Source organism: Polyodon spathula, chromosome 42 (genome assembly GCF_017654505.1).
Source record: "Polyodon spathula isolate WHYD16114869_AA chromosome 42, ASM1765450v1, whole genome shotgun sequence".
Taxonomy (NCBI): domain Eukaryota; kingdom Metazoa; phylum Chordata; class Actinopteri; order Acipenseriformes; family Polyodontidae; genus Polyodon; species Polyodon spathula.
The window spans coordinates 3,441,743-3,462,359 of record NC_054575.1 but is presented as its reverse complement, the minus strand read 5'-3'; the positions used below and the strand labels follow the sequence as shown (position 1 = coordinate 3,462,359).

At 46.2% G+C, this 20,617-nt stretch overlaps 1 protein-coding gene across 2 annotated transcripts in view; it reads left to right on the top strand.

Moving 5' to 3' along the window:
* The first annotated feature begins 7,485 nt into the window (after positions 1 to 7,485).
* Positions 7,486 to 20,617, top strand: part of LOC121305230 (sarcoplasmic/endoplasmic reticulum calcium ATPase 1) — a 14,610-nt gene continuing 1,478 nt past the window's right edge. Inside the window, exons 1-22 of one of the 2 annotated variants that reach the window (XM_041236777.1) lie at positions 7,486 to 7,703; positions 9,706 to 9,723; positions 10,352 to 10,434; positions 11,716 to 11,820; positions 12,640 to 12,778; positions 12,940 to 13,106; positions 13,540 to 13,837; positions 14,215 to 14,381; positions 14,522 to 14,610; positions 15,019 to 15,121; positions 15,200 to 15,332; positions 15,443 to 15,567; positions 16,340 to 16,558; positions 16,662 to 16,773; positions 16,919 to 17,142; positions 17,555 to 17,775; positions 17,982 to 18,184; positions 18,302 to 18,387; positions 18,549 to 18,682; positions 18,824 to 18,941; positions 19,047 to 19,164; positions 19,763 to 19,803. In XM_041236777.1, coding sequence (XP_041092711.1) covers positions 7,586 to 7,703; positions 9,706 to 9,723; positions 10,352 to 10,434; positions 11,716 to 11,820; positions 12,640 to 12,778; positions 12,940 to 13,106; positions 13,540 to 13,837; positions 14,215 to 14,381; positions 14,522 to 14,610; positions 15,019 to 15,121; positions 15,200 to 15,332; positions 15,443 to 15,567; positions 16,340 to 16,558; positions 16,662 to 16,773; positions 16,919 to 17,142; positions 17,555 to 17,775; positions 17,982 to 18,184; positions 18,302 to 18,387; positions 18,549 to 18,682; positions 18,824 to 18,941; positions 19,047 to 19,164; positions 19,763 to 19,767 — 2,985 coding nt within the window. In that variant the 5' untranslated portion in view covers positions 7,486 to 7,585 and the 3' untranslated portion in view covers positions 19,768 to 19,803. The remainder of the gene's footprint in view (positions 7,704 to 9,705; positions 9,724 to 10,351; positions 10,435 to 11,715; positions 11,821 to 12,639; positions 12,779 to 12,939; positions 13,107 to 13,539; positions 13,838 to 14,214; positions 14,382 to 14,521; positions 14,611 to 15,018; positions 15,122 to 15,199; positions 15,333 to 15,442; positions 15,568 to 16,339; positions 16,559 to 16,661; positions 16,774 to 16,918; positions 17,143 to 17,554; positions 17,776 to 17,981; positions 18,185 to 18,301; positions 18,388 to 18,548; positions 18,683 to 18,823; positions 18,942 to 19,046; positions 19,165 to 19,762; positions 19,804 to 20,617) is intronic. The other variant, XM_041236776.1, reaches the window with a different exon arrangement.

Sequence of the window (20,617 nt, the reverse complement as noted above, 5' to 3'; positions counted from 1 at the left end):
AGGAGAGGAACGGCGTTGTGTGCGTTTCGTTTCAAATTTGTATTTTTTTTATTTCATGAAACTTTATTATTTAAGGAAAATATACAACTGAAGATGATGATTGTAAAGCTGTCTCTTTCTCTTTTCCTCCCCTTTTCGCACCCCCTCTCTTCTAAGATGATTTTCGGTATGGTTCAGTGTGTGAAATGTACACAGACACACACACACAGACACACCACACACGCACCAGACACGCCACGACACCACAGACACACACACACACTCAGAACACACACACGCACAGAAGACACAGGGACAAACACACACACACACAGACACACACACACACACACACACACACACACACACACACACACTGACAGACACACAGAGACACACAGACAGACAGACAGACCGGGACCAGACACACAGGAACAGGGACACAGGACACCACACCGAACACAGCAGACAGACACACACAAACACCGGACCAGGGACATGGAACCACACCACACAGAGCACACACACACAGACACACACACCCACTCCGACACACACAGACCTAGTACACCTTCTCTACACACACACACACACACACACACCCCACTCCTGCACCTCGGTTCACATTGGCCAATTCTCGTCCTGCCCGGCAGTGCCCCTCAGTCCCTCAATACAAAATGGTACTTAATATTGCAGTGTGGGATTTGTCCTTCCTGCCAAATATCGCCCTGACTGCTTAATAATGCGACCACCGACAGTTGCCCAGGACAGCATGAGGACACTACCAGAAATGTGAGCATGCATGTTTAAAAATGTATGTAGGAGTTACAATTTTGTGGGTATATTCTGATAGAAAAAGACAGTGTTCTTCTTTAGCCAGACAGGGGACGACAGACCACAGTTTAGATGATTAGGTGACACAGCGCACAGACCACAATCATTGCTTAGACACTAGACAACACAGCTTTTATTCACCAACTGTCAAAATGATATCTAGATAGATTGAAAGTTTACCTTGACTTTGAGACCTACCACAGGAAGTGGTAGTGCGACACTTCACACACATCGAGACAGGAACACAGTCACATGGCTTAGAAAGCTTTCTGAATGCAACCGTCGATCTTTTAATGATACCATGCGCCGATTCTTCAAACTGTGTTATTAAATAGAGTTAGGAATGTGTAGCACTTTGTCTAAAGGTACACTAGGAAGGCGGTGAATTCAGTGAGCTTCATACCGTACGTAGTAGATGCAGCCCCAGGATGGAGTCTTTACAGGATCGCGGACCACTGTCTTTTTAGAAATCCTTCTCTCACCTCTTATTAAGCTTTATTAACAGGATCCCCGGCTCCATTAAAAAATCAATTTCAAACAAGTGATGCAGATAAAAATCTGACCTACTGGCATTATGATTCTAATGCGGTTCACAAGCCATTAGGCGTCAATACAAAATGGTTACATCAGATTTATTTTCACAGTACTGTTTTGTTGTCTGGCTTTTTCTAAAATATGGCTTAACACATGGTTGTAGTGAATGTTTCTGGAAGGGACTCTTCATTGGCCATTACATCTTTTACCGGTCGCCGGAAACAACTGTGTGTGTGTACATGTGCATTTTCCGATATGTTGATGTCTTGTTTTATTTTCTGATGCTCATCCCTTTTGAAGATTGTCAAGCTTTATTTACTGGAATGGGTATTCTAGAATTTAAAGTGAGATCATGATGAATGTTATTTTTGTCAAAATACAACCTCGACTTCGTAGATTTTTTTGAGTAACATCTATAGATATTTCTTAGGCGGTAGCCACGACGACCTATCACCAGCGAAAAGTGAATAAAAGCAACAATCAAAGTCCGTTGATTGAACATTTCTACTAAATGTGAAGGTAGGGAGTGTTAACAGTGCTGCAAAACCCTCTGTCAAACCTTTTTCTGGCTTTACTTCCGTGAATCAACGTTTTGTTCCTTCAAAAGACCTTTAAGTAAACTGATTCGGTTGACTGTGCACATTCTAATGACACAAAACATACCACCCCAAAAACACAATAATTCCAAAAAACAATGCCCAACACACAGCGCGTGGGCCAGCTAACAATGCTCATGCTTGTTTCTTGTGCATAAGAAGCAGTCTGTTATTAGTGGGCGCAGACCGAGCCAAATGGCATAGCCTGTATCACCACATCAAAGTTGAAACGAAGGTTTTGTTTTAAATAAATTCTTTTAGTAATACAGATGGGTTTTAAATGAGAAATAATTCAAAAAAACTCGGAATTGAGATACTAATATAATGAGGAACGTGTAGTATACAGCTCTCCGTATCAAAATGCATAACATTTATGTATTTCTGGGGTTTGTGATCAAATCCGATCCACACACAACACACACCACACACCACACACACACCCACACACACACACACACACAACCACACACACTTATCTATAATAAGATATGTATATATAATATATATATATATATATATATGTTAATAATATATATTATGCCCTTATAAATAGCACTAGCATGTCAACAGTTTACCACGGATCAAGCAAACTGAACAATTGCTTTGGAATCAAGTGTTTTTCGCAAGCCGGAAGGAATGCACACTGAATATAAAAAATAAATGACTTTACAAAAGCACTTTTTCTTGCTTGATACATTTAATTAAAAACCTGCACTTACCTGCCATAGCACTGTCAACAGGATGCACGCCACGGGACTGATTCACCTGCCATCGATGTCACAATGAATGATGTCACAACATGTAGAACACATTACGTCATGTAAGAATGATGTCACAACATGTAGAACACATTACGTCGTGTAAGAATAAATCATGGATATTGAGCATCGACCTCAATATCCCGCTACAGGCAATGTAACGACGGGTAAGCAGGGGAGGTCGTGCGGTATTAAAAACGGTTATACGGTTTATTATACGGCTTTGCTTTAAACGTGGGGCATGCTGGGAGCTGTAGTTTTTAGAGTCACTTCCCTCCCCTCCTCGCCCTAACACTGACTGGCTGGGTTTTCAAAATAAAATACAAAGTATAAAGCTTTATTTAAATGTTGTTGTTTTTTTTAAGAAAAAAATATTGATTTGAAAAAAAAAAAAAAAACGTGTGTTCTCAGAGTGAATTGTGAAATTAAAACGAGTAAATGATTTGCAATAATATATTAAATGAATAGTTCAGCATTAATTTAATCCCGCTAGGGGGCAGGAGGATTCCGGATTATAGGGGTTACCACTCTCCCTATGAGAACATGTTTAGAGGAGGTCGCTGAATTTGGGTTTTTTCGCGTCTTGAAGACACAGTCGGAATGCAGGCCATTTATAAAAACTGATGGTTATAAGAGCACTGATATTTATACGAGACAGGGAGGGCCTTGGACTGGGCCATTTATAACTGATATAAGAGGATCAGGGATCTACTTGGAGATGGGCCATTATAACTGATTAAGAGACAAGGACCCATCGATCTGGTCCATTATAAAAATGATATAAGAGGACAGGGCTTGATCTGGCCATATAAAACTGATATAAAGAGAACAGGGCCTTCGGACTGGCCTTTTAACTGATATAAGAGACTATAAGATGGGCTTTCCTCTTCTGACTGGTCATTATAACTGATATAAGAGACAGGGCTGACTGGTCATTATAACTGATATAAGAGACAGGGCTGACTGGCCATTATAACTGATATAAGAGACAGGGCTGACTGGTCATTATAACTGATATAAGAGACAGGGCTGACTGGTCATTATAACTGATATAAGAGACAGGACTGACTGGTCATTATAACTGATATAAGAGACAGGGCTGACTGGTCATTATAACTGATATAAGAGACAGGGCTGACTGGTCATTATAACTGATATAAGAGACAGGGCTGACTGGTCATTATAACTGATATAAGAGACAGGGCTGACTGGTCATTATAACTGATATAAGAGACAGGGCTGACTGGTCATTATAACTGATATAAGAGACAGGGCTGACTGGTCATGTTAATTGATCTTAGTGACAGGACGGACTGGTCATATTAATTGATCTTAGTGACAGGACGGACTGGTCATATTAATTGATCTTAGTGACAGGACGGACTGGTCATGTTAATTGATCTTAGTGACAGGACGGACTGGTCATGTTAATTGATCTTAGTGACAGGACGGACTGGTCATGTTAATTGATCTTAGTGACAGGACGGACTGATCATATTAACGGGGATGTGTTGGCGAGCGTGCCGGGTCACATGACGAGGGTGTCTGAGTGAAGCCGGCTCGTCCTTGTCACGTGTCGGGGGTGACGCGTTCTGAGGTCACACGACAGGTGGGGGTTGTGGAATTCTGCTGATCTCACGGAGCGTTCCAGTTGGCTCGATTGCGGAATTCCGAACGGGAAATTCTCGTCCCGGATGGGATAATATAATAAAAGCAAAAGTCATTTGCGGTAACTAACGGTAATTAAGAAATTAACAGAAAATAGAAAACAAATATAATTAAATCTGGATTGAAGTAAAACATCGTCCAAAACATCCCTGCAAGTTTAAACAAAACGCAGAAGTTTGATGCAAATAATAATAATAATATAATAATAATAATAATAATAATAATAATAATAATAACAATAATAATAATAATTTCATTTAATACCCATTTAAAATTACAATTTCATTTCCTAAAGGGAGGGAGAGTGTAAGAGAAGAGGGATGGAGATGTCTCGATTGTGAGTTGAAAAGAGGGAAGGCTGGAAGGAAAGGGAGGATGGGACAGCCTTATTTGGGGTGGAGAGGGGAGGCTGGGATTGACAGGGGGTGGCCTGTGAAGAGGGGATGACAGGAAGACTGATGAGAAAAAGAAAATGAGAGAGGAGAGACAGAACTGGATGCTGAGAGAGGGAGAGAGAGAGAGGGGGAGAAAGTGTCCCATAGTAAAAGCACAGCATGGTCCATTGTAAAGCACAGAGAGGTCTGGTAAAGCACAGGGAAGCATTGTAAAGCACAGAGAGGTCTGGTAAAGCACAGAGAGGTCTGGTAAAGCACAGGGAAGCATTGTAAAGCACAGAGAGGTCTGGTAAAGCACAAGGAAGCATTGTAAAGCACAGAGAGGTCTGGTAAAGCATAGGGAAGCATTGTAAAGCACAGAGAGGTCTGGTAAAGCACAGGGAAGCATTGTAAAGCACAGAGAGGTCTGGTAAAGCACAGGGAAGCATTGTAAAGCACAGAGAGGTGTGGTAAAGCACAGGGAAGCATTGTAAAGCACAGAGAGGTCTGGTAAAGCATAGGGAAGCATTGTAAAGCACAGAGAGGTCTGGTAAAGCACAGGGAAGCATTGTAAAGCACAGAGAGGTGTGGTAAAGCACAGGGAAGCATTGTAAAGCACAGAGGGGTCTGGTAAAGCACATGGAAGCATTGTAAAGCACAGAGAGGTCTGGTAAAGCATAGGGAAGCATTGTAAAGCACAGAGAGGTCTGGTAAAGCATAGGGAAGCATTGTAAAGCACAGAGAGGTCTGGTAAAAAAAAAAAAATAGGATAAACTAACCTTTATGTTAGTTCCCCCCTCTCTCTCTCTCTCTCTCTCTCTCTCTCTCTCTCTCTCTCTCTCTCTCTCTCTCCCTCCTCCTCTCTTCCCTCTCTTTCTCTCTCTCCTCTCTCTATTTCTGGAAAGCACGCTGTGTTCGTTTTCTTTTAGTCTCAGCTGCTCTTGTTCAATCCCTGACCTTTCACCTTTGGGATCAGGCCTGGGTCCTACGCAGACAGACAGACAGACTCGGACTGACAGACACAGACTCACAGACTCTGTTCCTTGGAGATGACATTTAAGAGTGAAGGGGATCAGCTTACAGAGGGAGCGAGAGAACGAGAGGAGGGAGAGAGAGGATGAAAGACCCCCTCTCGCCTCTAACATTTAAACGCGCTTGACCTTTGACCCTGATAACCTCTTGTGAAGGAGACTGGATGATACACCCAACGCCCCCCCCCCCCAACTCATTAGCCTGCTGTGTGCTGGGCAGAGCCTGGCCGTGCTGTACTCTACACAGGGCAATGCTGACGGGACCACACTGTATAACACTTTACTGACGCTTTTACTGTGGACTCATATATATATATATAGACAGACAGACAGAAAGTGTACTGTAGGACATATATAGAGAATCAGCTGTATATACCAGGACAGTCTGAATTTGTTCAAGGTGAAGTGAAATTCTGGGTGACCTTTACTGAGGATATGGATCGTCGGATCAGTTTGCCTAGCTTGCATCATATACCACACTGTATGATATTCTATATATTATTTATAACTTGATATTCTATATATTATTTATAACTTCTCCCCCCTCAACCCTCCCCTCTCCTCCTCCCCACCTCTCCCGTTTCCCCCTCTCTCCTCTCCTCTCCCCCACCTTCTCCAGCTTTCTCCTCTCCTATCTCTTCTCCCCTCTCTCCTTTCTCCTCTCTTCTCCTCTCCTCTCTCTCCTCTCTTTCCTCTTTCTCCTCTCCTATCTCTTCTCCCCTTTCTCCTTTCTCCTCTCTTCTCCTATCTTCTCTCTCCTCTCCCCCTCTCCTTTCTCCTCTCCTATCTCTTCTCCCCTTCTCTCTCTTTCTCCTCTCCTCTCCTCTCTTCTCTCTCCTCTCCCCCTCTCCTTTCTCTCCCTCTCTCTCTCCTCTCTCCTCCTCTCTCTCTCCCTCTCTCCTCTCCTCTCTCTCCCTCTCCCCTCTCTTTCTCCTCTCCTCTCCTCTCCTCTCTCTCTCTCTCCTCTCCTCTCCCCTCTCCTCTCTCTCTCTCTCTCCTCTCTCTCTCTCTCCTCTCCTCTCTCCTCTCCTCTCTTCTCCTCTCCCCTCCTCTCCTCTCCTCTCCTCTCTCTCTCTCCTCTCTCTCCTCCCCTCTCCTCTCTCCTCTCCTCTCCTCTCTCCCCTCTCCTTTCTCCTCTCCTCTCCCCTCTCCTCTCCCTCTCCTCTCCCTCTCCTTTCTCCTCTCCTCTCCCCTCTCCTTTCTCTCTCCTCTCCTCTCCTCTCCTCTCTCTCTCTCCTCTCTCCTCTCTCCTCTCTCTCCCCTCCTCTCCTCTCTCCTCTCCTCTCCCCTCTCTCTCCTCTCCTCTCCTCTCTCATTATATTTTCTGTGTACAGCAGCAGGACTTAGTAAAAGTTAATGGAGTAACTGGAGCTCCTGTAAGTGAGAAGCAAACATGTGAGGCTTAGCTGCCTACTGAGATCATGACCTTACATTAAAAAAAAAAAAAAAAAAAAAATGGTGGCGATAATATAAACTGAAAGCCGTGCTTGAGTGACAGGGTCAACCTGCACTCCACTCTCTCTCCCCCCCCCTCTCCTCCTCCCCCCTCTCTGCCTCCAACAGACTTCACCCTTCACTCAAACTCAAGACTGACTAGGCACAAAAATGAACTCCTTCTAAGAGATAATTAGATGCGTGAGGTCATGCCCGCTGACCAATGAGGCGGGGAGGTCCGCAGGGTATATATAGCGCCTTGCGAGGCTCTCGGACTCTTACCCCAGGCTTGTAAGAGATCAGGGAGTTGTGTGTCGGTCTCATTGGGGGGAAAAAAAAAAAAAAAAAAACAAGAAAGAGAGATCTAAGACACCGCCATGGACAACGGACACAGCAAGGAAGTGGCGGAATGTCTCGCCTACTTCGGAGTCAATGAGAACTCCGGACTCTCTCCGGAACAGGTGAAGAAGAACTTGGAAAAATACGGACCCAACGGTGAGTCGGGAGAGAGATGGAAGAGAGGAGAGAGGGAGAGCAGAGAGAGGAGAGCGGAGAGCTTAGCAAAGTGTGATAAAGCACGGAGAGGTCTGGTAAAGCATAGGGAAGCATTGTAAAGCACAGAGAGGGCTGGTAAAGCATAGGGAAGCATTGTAAAGCACAGAGAGGTCTGGTAAAGCACAGGGAAGCATTGTAAAGCACAGAGAGGTCTGGTAAAGCACAGGGAAGCATTGTAAAGCACAGAGAGGGCTGGTAAAGCATAGGGAAGCATTGTAAAGCACAGAGAGGTCTGGTAAAGCACAGGGAAGCATTGCAAAGCACAGCGAGGTCTGGTAAAGCACAGGGAAGCACTGTAAAGCACAGCGAGGTCTGGTAAAGCACAGGGAAGCATTGTAAAGCACAGAGAGGTCTGGTAAAGCATAGGGAAGCATTGTAAAGCACAGAGAGGTATGGTAAAGCACAGGGAAGCATTGTAAAGCACAGAGAGTCTGGTAAAGCATAGGGAAGCATTGTAAAGCACAGAGAGGTCTAGTAAAGCATAGGCAAGCATTGTAAAGCACAGAGAGGTCTGGTAAAGCATAGGGAAGCATTGTAAAGCATAGATAGGTCTGGTAAAGCATAGGGGAGCATTGTAAAGCACAGAGAGGTCTGGTAAAGCACAGGGAAGCATTGTAAAGCACAGAGAGGTCTGGTAAAGCACAGGGAAGCATTGTAAAGCACAGAGAGGTCTGGTAAAGCATAGGGAAGCATTGTAAAGCACATAGAGGTCTGGTAAAGCATAGGGGAGCATTGTAAAGCACAGAGAGGTCTGGTAAAGCATAGGGGAGCATTGTAAAGCACAGAGAGGTCTGGTAAAGCACAGGGAAGCATTGCAAAGCACACAGAGGTAAAAACAGGTTAAACTAACTCTTCTAGAAGTGGCCAACAGTGAAGTGTAGTAAAGCACAATGAAAGTGTGGTAAAACGAGTCATTATGATGGATTTAGGCAGCGATACAGCTGGTTAGTTTTTGGGGCGTAGGGTTAGAAATATTCAACAAAGAAGAAAAGTCAGTGATAAACTGAAAACTCTAGCATTCATAATAGTGAAATTATAATTTATCAGTTACTTTCTTTTCATTTTAGACAGATAGACACACACACACACACAGTCAAAAACTGCATGAAACCCCCGTGGGGTAGAATCTCAATTTACACTCAGTAATCAGCACGATAGAAACAGTAGGAACTTGTGTGTGAAAATGTTAGACCGCTTTGTGCTTTAATGAATTAATGAGGGATCTCAAACTTGCAAAACGTCTCCTGGGTTTTTATCTGGTGTGTTGCTCTGCGATCCTTGTCTCTGAACTGTTCGTAACGTGGTCTGTTCAAGTCGCTGCATTGAATAATAGATCATCACTAAGGTGCCAGCTGTGGAAAAAAAATGTTCCTCGATTTTCAGTTCCAGTGTTTTGATTTTGAATGCAGAGCAAATCAAAACCATAGAAGCAACTTGGTGATCGGATACATTTGCACACTGCTCTGTGTGTGTGTGTGTGTGTGTGTGTAAATATTAAATTCATTTCAGGAACATCTTGTCAAAATTTGAAGTTTTGAAAAGTTTGTCACATACTGAAAACTGTTTAAAAGTGGTTTGACAAACTTTTTAAAAGTTTCCTGAGACTTTATTAATTGTGTGGGGGGGGGGGGGATGTGACCGACTTAGCGTCCATTTGAATTTATTGCCATATTTTAATAAACTTCTGGGGTTTTTTTGGTTTTTTTTCAAGGAGTGAAAAAATCAGGTCGATTTTAACAAAAGATAACAAAGAGAACTTAAAATATTACAAGGAAGATTTAAAAGCAGTTTTCACATGAAGATACGTTAACCCAGTATAATGAAGAGAAAGCATATTACATGTGAATGAGAAGGAAATCACTAATCGCTCTCTCCCCCCCCCTCTCTCTCTCGCTCTCCCTACGCCTCTCCTCCCTCCGTATCGCCCATCTTCAATGGACAGAGCTCCCCGCTGAAGAAGGTAAATTCATATTAATTAATTAGTTATTTTTTATTTTTCTGAACTTTTCAACAACAGCCAAAAACTTATAAAAAGGTGTTTTAGTGTAACCTTCCCCCAGTGCAGCATGGGGGGCGGGGTTGTGTAGCTGAAAACAGAAGAAAGAAAGAAAGGAGGGGTTAATTATATTTAAATTATCTTAATTCCCCCGCCCCCCACATCTCTGTATACACACACAGCTCTGGCCACAGGTTTTGCATCATCACCCTATTGGACAAACTTATATTATTATTATTTTTTGCAATATCATTTTCTAGTTTGTTCTGATTACATGATGTAAAATAAGATTTAAATTATGTTCATGTATATTTTTTATTTTTTTTTTTTTTGTTTTGTTGTTCTTCTTGGTGATTGCAAAAACTTTTGTCCAACCTGTGTAAACATACATATAATATAGGTATTATATATCTATTATATATATATATATATATATATATATATATATATATATATATATATATATAAACATATGGAAAACATTTAAAATAATGCATTATAGATTATAGCCTCATATAATAATATGTCATGCATGAGAGTGCAGTTGTGTTATAACCCCCCTCTGCTGTACACTCACTCTCTCGCTCTCTAGGAAAGACAATCTGGGAGCTGGTTGCCGAGCAGTTTGAAGACTTGCTGGTCAGAATCCTGCTTCTCGCAGCCTGCATCTCTTTTGTAAGTGCGTCCCAAAGGGGCAGAACGCAGAATCAGAATTCAAATAAAAATGAGACACACACACCGACACACACACACACACACACACACACACACACACACAAACACACACACACAAAGTGACTGTCTGAACCATTGCTGGAGCCACAGTCCAGTATAATATATAAAACTATGGCTATTGAAACTCAGGGGGGCTGTGTGAATCATTGCTGGAGCCACAGTCCAGTATAATATATAAAACTATGGCTATTGAAACTCAGGGGGGCTGTCTGAATCATTGCTGGAGCCACAGTCCAGTATAATATATAAAACTATGGCTATTGAAACTCAGGGGGGCTGTCTGAATCATTGCTGGAGCCACAGTCCAGTATAATATATAAAACTATGGCTATTGAAACTCAGGGGGGCTGTGTGAATCATTGCTGGAGCCACAGTCCAGTATAATATATAAAACTATGGCTATTGAAACTCAGAGGAGTTGTCTGAATCAGTCTGATTAATTTAATTTCACGTAATTTCATCTTGAGTTCAGTCCCTCGCAGTTGTCTTTGCGGGGGGGTGGGGGGTGTCAAGTTCCCGCAAGGTCTGAAAATTAAGGACGTTCTGTTTTTCTCCAAGTGTCCCAGTTGTTGCCAGTAGACTTGGGATTTCTATTTCAGGAGCATTCCTTGTGAGATTTGAAACTACGACACCTGTTTTAAAGATCAGGTGTACATGCCCCAGCTCCCCTCCTCTCCTCTCTGCCCCTGCCCGCTCTCTCTCCCGCACAGTTTGCCCAAACAAGGCATGGCGGGCGCTCAGCCCCTCTGGTTATTTTGGGAGTGGGGGAGCCAGCGAAACTTAATACTGGAGCTGAGAGGCGAGAGGGGTGAAGGAGCAGGAGAGAAGGCAGGCAACTTCAATGCAGCAGAAAATAGAACTCTCTCCCTCTCTCTCTCAGAACCAAACACTTGTTTGCTGCTGGACTCAGTTTAGTTTCAATAACGCTGATGAAGACACTAGAGCCCCAAACTAGAGCTGCTCTGCTGGACTCAGTTTAGTTTCAGTAACGCTGATGAAGGCACTAGAGCCCCAAACTAGAGCTGCTCTGCTGGACTCAGTTTAGTTTCAGTAACGCTGATGAAGGCACTAGAGCCCCAAACTAGAGCTGCTCTGCTGGACTCAGTTTAGTTTCAGTAACGCTGATGAAGGCACTTCATGCAGCTTCCTGTAGTGTCGGATTGAAACTGGTTTGATGTTTTGGAGTTTCTCATCTGGTTCCCCTCCCTCTCCCTCCCCCAGGTCCTGGCCTTGTTTGAGGAAGGTGAGGAGACTGTCACCGCCTTTGTGGAGCCCTTCGTCATCCTTCTGATCCTCATCGCCAACGCGATCGTTGGTGTGTGGCAGGTAAGAGAGGAGGGAGTGAGGGAGGTCAGACAGGGAAGAGGGGGAGTGAAGGACAGAGGGAGGGAAGGAGGGACGGAGATATGGGAGCAAGTGGGTGAGAGGGACAGGGAGACGGAAGGAGGGAAATTACAGAAATTACAGACCCTCTAGTGGTGACTTCTAAAACTACATCCTAACTTGAGAAATTAAGTAGATAACAGAATCAGACATATCAACTGAGACAGCGCTGTGGCCAAGTTTTGCATCCCCCTCTGTACAGAATTTACATATTGAATTGCACCCCCTCTATATAGAATGAACTCCCTCAGCTTCATAGAGTCCAGTGAAAGCTGCTGAATAATGTTCCCTTGTTAACATATTGAATTGCACCCCCTCTATATAGAATGAACTCCCTCAGCTTCATAGAGTCCAGTGAAAGCTGCTGAATAATGTTCCCTTGTTAACATATTGAATTGCACCCCCTCTATATAGAATGAACTCCCTCAGCTTCATAGAGTCCAGTGAAAGCTGCTGAATAATGTTCCCTTGTTAACATATTGAATTACACAGCGCTTTGTAATTTTCCCAGATACATAACAGAAAAACTGACTGGAAAAATGTGACATTTCAAAATCTAATATGAAATATTCACTGGACTGCTATTATGGCTTCCTTCCGGTAAATTATGATCATATAGCTTTTTTGAATCCTAAAATTTGTGGTCACAGCTGTGAGACACAGGACTGACTGGTCATATTAACTGATATTAGAGACTGGCTCGACTGGATGTATTGCTTCTATACTGCCCTTCCTGCTCTAAACCCCCCCTGCCCCCCCCAGGAGAGGAATGCGGAGAGCGCTATCGAGGCCCTGAAGGAATACGAGCCGGAGATCGGGAAGGTTTACCGAACAGACAGGAAGAGCGTGCAGAGAATCAAAGCCAGGGAGATCGTACCTGGAGACATTGTGGAGGTGTCAGGTGAGAGAGAGAGAGAGAGAGAGAGAGAGAGAGAGAGAGAGAGAGTGAGAGAGAGAGGGAAACAGAGCGAGCGACTGAAATATACGAAGGCCTGTCTGTCTGTATTCCACATGCTATTAAAAATGACCTCAATGATGACTCCCCCTCCTCCCCCTCTCTAGTTGGTGATAAGGTCCCTGCTGATATCAGACTGACCACCATCATCTCCACCACGCTGCGAGTGGACCAGTCCATCCTGACAGGGGAGTCCGTGTCGGTGATCAAACACACTGACCCCGTCCCCGACCCCCGCGCCGTCAACCAGGACAAGAAGAACATGCTGTTCTCTGTGAGTCTCCATCCATCCACCTCTCCATCTCTCTGTCCATCCCTGCATCCACCTCTCCTCCATCTCTCTCCTCTATCTCTCCATCCCTCCCTCCATCCACCTCTCCATCTCTCTCCATCCCTCCATCCACCTCCATCTCTCTGTCCATCCCTGCATCCACCTCTCCTCCAACTCTCTCCTCTATCTCTCCATCCCTCCATCCACCTCTCTCCATCTCTCTCCATCCCTCCATCCACCTCTCCATCCCTGCATCCACCTCTCCATCTCTCTGTCCATCCCTGCATCCACCTCTCCTCCATCTCTCTCCTGTATCTCTCCATCCCTGCATCCACCTCTCCATCCCTGCATCCACCTCTCCATCATATAATATATATATATATATATATATATATATATATATATATATATATTCTATTTCTCTCCTCACCCTCAGGGCACTAACATCGCGGCTGGCAAGGCGATAGGCGTGGCCGTGTCCACGGGCGTGAACACGGAGATCGGTAAGATCCGTGACCAGATGGCAGCGACGGAGCAGGAGAAGACCCCCCTGCAGCAGAAGCTGGACGAGTTCGGAGAGCAGCTCTCCAAGGTCATCTCCCTGATCTGCGTGGCCGTGTGGCTCATCAACATCGGACACTTCAACGACCCAGTCCACGGGGGCTCCTGGATACGAGGCGCCGTGTACTACTTCAAGATCGCCGTGGCCCTGGCCGTCGCTGCCATCCCAGAGGGTACCCGTCCGTCCGTCTGTCTGTCTGTCTGTACAAGTCTTTATACAGTGCATCTGTCTGTCTGTCTATCTGTCTGTCTATCTATCTGTCTGTCTGTCTATCTATTATCTGTATCTATCTGAGTCTTTATACAGTACACCTGTCTATCTACCTATCTATTATCTCTATCTATCTGAGTCTTTATGCAGTACATCTGTGTCTACCTATCTATTATCTGTATCTATCTGAGTCTTTATGCAGTATTTTTGTCTGTCTGTCTATCTATCTATCTGTCTATCTATCTATCTCTGACTGTCTGTCTATATCTGTCTGTTTGTACTGGCAATACCTCTCCCCCTTCTCTCTTCAATGTGCAATACCCCTGCCCCTCTCCCCAGGTCTCCCCGCTGTCATCACCACCTGCCTGGCTCTGGGTACGAGGCGCATGGCGAAGAAGAACGCCATCGTGAGGAGCCTGCCCTCCGTCGAGACCCTCGGCTGCACCTCGGTCATCTGCTCTGACAAGACAGGCACCCTGACCACCAACCAGATGTCTGTGTGCAAGGTGAGAGCAAGAGAGAGACAGAGGCATAGATAGAGAGACACTGAGACACACTGAGATACAATGAAACACAACACACTCTCACACTACACTATTATCCTGTCTAACTGCCCTCCCACCCCTCTCTCTCTCACTCTCTTTAGATGTTCATCCTTGATAAAGTTGAAGGCGACGTCTGCACCTTGAATGAGTTCAATATTTCCGGTTCCAAATACACTCCCGAGGGAGATGTGTGAGTACCAGCCCTCAAAAAACTACAGCCCCCACAATGCCCTGCTCACCGGGACATAGCATCCAGCATGGCAGGGGAGTCTGGGAGCTGTAGTCCTGTTCTCAGTCTAAAAAAATAATAATAATAATTTAAAGGTCATAGTTTAAAATTAAAACTACAGACCCCACAATGCCATGTTCACCGGGACCCAGTGTCTAGCACAGCGTGGGATTCTGGGAGCTGTAGTTCTGTTTTCAGTCTGTAAAAAGAAATGAAAGGACATACTTAAATAAAACTACAGCCCCCACAATGCCATGTTCACCAGGACCCAGTGTCCGGCATGGCAGGGGAGTCTGGGAGCTGTAGTTCTGTTCTCAGTCCCCAAAATTTTATGATACTGAGCCTAACGTGTGTCTTTCTCTCTCTCAGGACCAAGAATGACAAGCAGGTGAAATCGGGTCAGTATGATGGCCTGGTTGAATTGGCCACCATCTGCGCTCTGTGCAACGACTCCTCCCTGGATTACAACGAGGTACAAACCACTCCCTCCTCTCCTCCTTCTCCCCCTCCCTCTCCTTCCCCTCTCTCACACTCTCTCTTTCTCTCTCAGGCGAAGGGTATCTATGAGAAGGTTGGTGAGGCCACAGAGACAGCTCTGTCCTGCCTGGTTGAGAAGATGAATGTCTTCAGCACTGACGTCCGCAGCCTGTCCAAGGTGGAGAGAGCCAACGCCTGCTGCTCAGTGAGTTCACTGAGTCCCCAGGGTTTGGGGGGCGGGGCCCCTTCTGAACGGGGATTTGGGGGGGAGAGGGAGGGAGAGAGTCCACTAGTTTGTCCGAGGAGAGAGCCCTTTTGATCAAACAGCTGATGAAGAAGGAGTTCACTCTGGAGTTTTCTCGGGACAGGAAGTCCATGTCCGTGTACTGTTCCCCCGCCAAGGCGTCCCGCGCAGCCGTGGGGAACAAGATGTTCATCAAGGCGAGTCCCGCCCTCACACGCCAAGCACATGCATGGAAATCACACACAGAGCACCCTTGTATTAACGAACAAAGACATTCAAGACATGGATGTTCCACCTTCCTGTTTCCACGCTCCAGATACTAAGCTGTCATAAATAAGGTTGAGACAGTTTTCTCAGCTTGTGATCTTGACCCAAAACGTACCCAGGAACGGGGTCTTTCCTCTCTCCCTGTCAGAAGGGATCGCATGTACTTACTCCTCCTGTAATCGCCTCTCCCACTTCGACACAAAACCACCATCAACGCTCGATTCAGCCTGTCGGGGCGCAGTCGCAGCTGTGAAGCAATCACACACACACAAGCCAAAACACAAAATCGCAACCATGCAATCAACCCTCATCCCATAGCCATAACACTTCTGTAATTATTATTATTATTATTATCATTATTATTATTATTAGTCATTTAGCAGACGCTTTTATCCAAAGCGACTTGCAGAGGCTAGGAGGGTGAACTCTGCATCATCAACAACTGCTGCTGCTGCAGAGTCTCTTCCAATAGGACCTCGTTTGTTTTGCATCTCATCCGAAGGACGGAGCACAAGGAGGTGAAGTGATTCGCTCAGGGTCCCGCACACAAACACACACAGGGAAACGGTGGCTCTGCCGGGATTTGAACCTCCTGGTATCAAGACCTCTTTTCTGTAACCACTGGACCAGCACATCACACACACACACACAGCAATTTTAAATGTCCTGCATTCTGTTCAATGTTTCCGCCCCATCCTGCAGGGTGCCCCCGAGGGCGTGATTGATCGCTGTGCCTATGTCCGCGTGGGGACCACCCGCGTCCCCCTGACCGAGCCCGTGAAGGAGAAGATCATGACCGTGATCAAGGAGTGGGGGACGGGGAGAGACACCCTGCGCTGCCTCGCCCTTGCCACCCGCGACTCGCCCCCCAAGAAGGAAGAGATGAACCTTGAGGACTCCACCAAGTTTGCAGAATATGAGGCAAGTGTGTGTGCGTGTCTGTCTCTGTGTGTCTCCCCTCTCCCCCTCCTCTCACTCTGTGTATTAATGGTTCTCCCCTCTCTCTCCCTCCTCTCTCCCCCAGACTGACCTCACCTTTGTGGGCTGTGTTGGCATGTTGGACCCCCCCCGCAAGGAAGTGACGGGATCCATCCAGCTGTGCCGCGACGCCGGCATCCGTGTCATCATGATCACCGGTGAGGAACACGCCAGTGACACACCAACAACACGCACAGGGACACATGCAAAGAACACACACACAGCAACAAAGTCAAAAGAGCCTACTCACTATGTCAAGGTTCTCACGCAGAATGTATATCTCTATCAATCTCTCTCTTTCAGGTGATAACAAGGGCACAGCAGTGGCTATCTGTCGTCGTATTGGAATCTTCGGGGAGGATGAGGAGGTGACCGGCCGCGCCTACACGGGCCGCGAATTCGATGACCTCCCCCCTGCCGAGCAGAGAGAGGCTGTCAAGAGAGCCTGCTGCTATGCCAGAGTGGAGCCGTCCCACAAATCCAAGATCGTAGAGTTCCTGCAGTCCTTCGACGAGATCACAGCCATGGTGAGGGACCAGAATCAATCTCTATATTAATATCAATTAATATCTATATCTGACCCAAGATCGTAGAGTTCCTGCAGTCCTTTGACGAGATCACAGCCATGGTGAGGGACCAGAATCAATCTCTATATTAATATCAATTAATATCTATATCAGACCCAAGATCGTAGAGTTCCTGCAGTCCTTCGACAAGGCCAGAATCAATCTCTATATCAATATCTGTGTTCCTGCAGTCCGAAAAAGGAAATGTCCTCACCCCTCTCGCGCCCTTTCGTCTCCTCTCATCTCCTCTCCTCTCGTCCCCTCCCCTCCCTGCCCACCTATCGTCTCCTCTCCTCTCATCCCCTCCCCTCCCTTCTCTGCCCACCTCTCGTCTCCTCCCTGCCCCTCTGACCGCCTCTCGCCTTTCTCTCAGACGGGTGATGGAGTGAACGACGCCCCCGCTCTGAAGAAGGCTGAGATCGGTATTGCGATGGGCTCCGGCACGGCTGTGGCGAAATCGGCCTCTGAGATGGTGCTGGCTGATGATAACTTTGCCTCCATCGTGGCGGCCGTGGAGGAGGGCAGAGCGATCTACAACAACATGAAGCAGTTCATCAGATACCTCATCTCGTCCAACGTGGGGGAGGTGGTGTGGTGAGAGAGGCTGCCTGTCTGTCTCTGTATATTCCAACCCCTAGATCTCTCTCCGCCAATCCCTTCTCACCTCTCTTCTCCTGTATACCCTCTTCCTCTCTAATCCCTTTCTTCCCTCCTCTTTTGTCCCCTTATCTCCCCCTCATCTTCTTTGTCCCCTCTCCGCTCTTCCGTCCCCCCTCTCTCTCTCTCCTCCTGTCCCTCAGTATCTTCCTCACAGCTGCGCTCGGACTCCCCGAGGCTCTGATCCCCGTTCAGCTGCTCTGGGTGAACCTCGTAACAGACGGCCTGCCCGCCACTGCCCTCGGGTTCAACCCCCCCGACCTGGACATCATGGGCAAGCCCCCCCGCAGCGCCAAGGAGCCCCTCATCTCCGGCTGGCTGTTCTTCAGATACCTGGCCATTGGAGGTGAGTCCGTCTGTCTGTGTGTCTGTCTGTCTCTGTCCTTTCTAACTCTGCTGGGTATCTTGATATCTAGTTTGGCTGTGCTGATGTTCTCTCCTCCCCTCCTTCGTTCTCTCTCAGCCTACGTTGGCGCTGCCACTGTTGGAGCCGCTGCCTGGTGGTTCCTGTACTCTGACGATGGTCCCGGAGTCACCTACTACCAACTGGTGAGGAACCCGGCACAGAGAGAGAGAGAGACAGACTGAGATACGCACTCCGAGATACATTAAAACACTCACAGAGGCACACAGAGATACACAATGAGATATACTGATACACACACTCCTCTCCTCTCTCACACCCTCTCTCCCACTCCCTCTCTCCTCAGTCTCACTTCATGCAGTGCACGGAGGATAACCCTGATTTCGAAGGTGTGTTGTGCAAGGTGTTCGAGTCTCCCACTCCCATGACGATGGCTCTGTCTGTGCTGGTCACCATCGAGATGTGCAACGCCCTCAACAGGCAAGTCACATGCTTCAAGCTTAGATAGTCTATCTGTGTGTGAGTCTGTGTCTGTCTAGTTTAGCAGACAGGATGTCAAACACTCAAAACTGTACACATAATTATAAAGTAACCCCTCTCCTCTTCTCTCTCCTCTCACAGCCTCTCTGAGAATCAGTCTCTCCTCAGGATGCCTCCCTGGGTTAACTGCTGGCTTTTGGGCTCAATCTGCCTCTCCATGTCTCTGCACTTCCTCATTCTCTACGTCGACCCCCTGCCCGTAAGAACACCCCACTACTCATGTACCCCAATACCCGTGTCCCGATACCCCTGTACCCTGACCTCCCCCCCCTCTCTCTCTCTCTCTCTCTCTCTCTCTCTCTAGATGATTTTCAAGCTGACTGATCTCTCGTTGACTCAGTGGATCGTGGTTCTGAAGATTTCCCTGCCAGTCATCGGCTTGGATGAGCTTCTGAAATTCGTGGCTCGTAACTATCTGGAACGTAAGTATCTCGGACCTCGGACCTCGGAATCGGTCTGGGTGTCTCGATGATTGTCACAGCAGAAAAAAACTGTTTTTTTTTTTTCAGGGGTCAGAATCTTCAAAACCATCTTGCGATTTAAAATAAATAGCAAAAACTTTCTAAAAGGATTTTATATATAAAAATGTTTTTTTTTTTTCTCTCATGCGAGGTTAACCGGTTTCTTGCGAGATTCACAAAACCCCCACTGCCGTGTTGCTGCAGTAAATCCTGCAGTGTGATACTGTACAACACTGAACACACCCCAATAATCTATAACCCTGAGCCCTAATACACGCGGCTCCTTAACCCTCTTGTTCCACTCAGTGTGTAATACTGGGGGTCCCCCGCGTGGCTCACCCAGTTAAAGCACTCGCGTCCAGGCTGTGCAAAGACACAGAACTCCGCTGGGGACCTGTGGGGGGATAAGAGTCGAGCTCGGTGGACGCTCACCCCTCAGAACGCCTGTGCTCTGCCCCAAAAACCACTAACCTGGTACCCCAATAACCTTCCCAGTACATGGTAGCCTGATTCCTACCTTTCTCCCTCCCTCTCTCTAACCTGTCCTTTTTCATTTCAGCATAAACATCCCTGCCTTCTCCTCATCTGTCTAAAACACAGGTATCCCATAACTCCTCTGTCTCACTCCTCCCTTACTGCTGCACGCTTCCTCTTCCTGTTTCCTGCCACGCGCTCGTGTCCGCCTTCGCTGTGTCTGTCTGTCTGTCTTGTCCTCCTTCACATACCGTCTGCGAGATTCTGGTTAAAGTTTGTATCGCTTCTTATTGCAATTCCACGCGCACACATATAAATACATAATACATATAGATCGATATAGACACACACACACACACACCACAGGAGTTAATTCAAATATGGCAATTCAAGCCCCTGGATTCTAGCCAGTGTAACCCTGTCCCACATCATCAAGCCCCCAATTAATGCTATTTTTCAGTGTGACAAACATTTCAAAAATTCAAATTTTGAAATGAATTTATTTACACACACACACATATCTATCTATCTATCTTCTATCTATCTATCTATATATATATACACACACACACACACACACACACACACACACATACACACACACACAAACACACACACACAAACACAAACAGCAAATGTTTCAGAACATCCCATTGCTTCTGTAGTTTTGCTCTGCAAACACAGGAGACTTTTTAAAAGTTTGTTTAAGACGCCTAATTCTTGGACTCTATGAAGCTGAGGGAGTTCATTCTGTATAGAGGGGGTGCAATTCAATATGTTAACAAGGGAACATTATTCAGCAGCTTTCACTGGACTCTATGAAGCTGAGGGAGTTCATTCTATATAGAGGGGGTGCAATTCAATATGTTAACAAGGGAACATTATTCAGCAGCTTTCACTGGACTCTATGAAGCTGAGGGAGTTCATTCTATATAGAGGG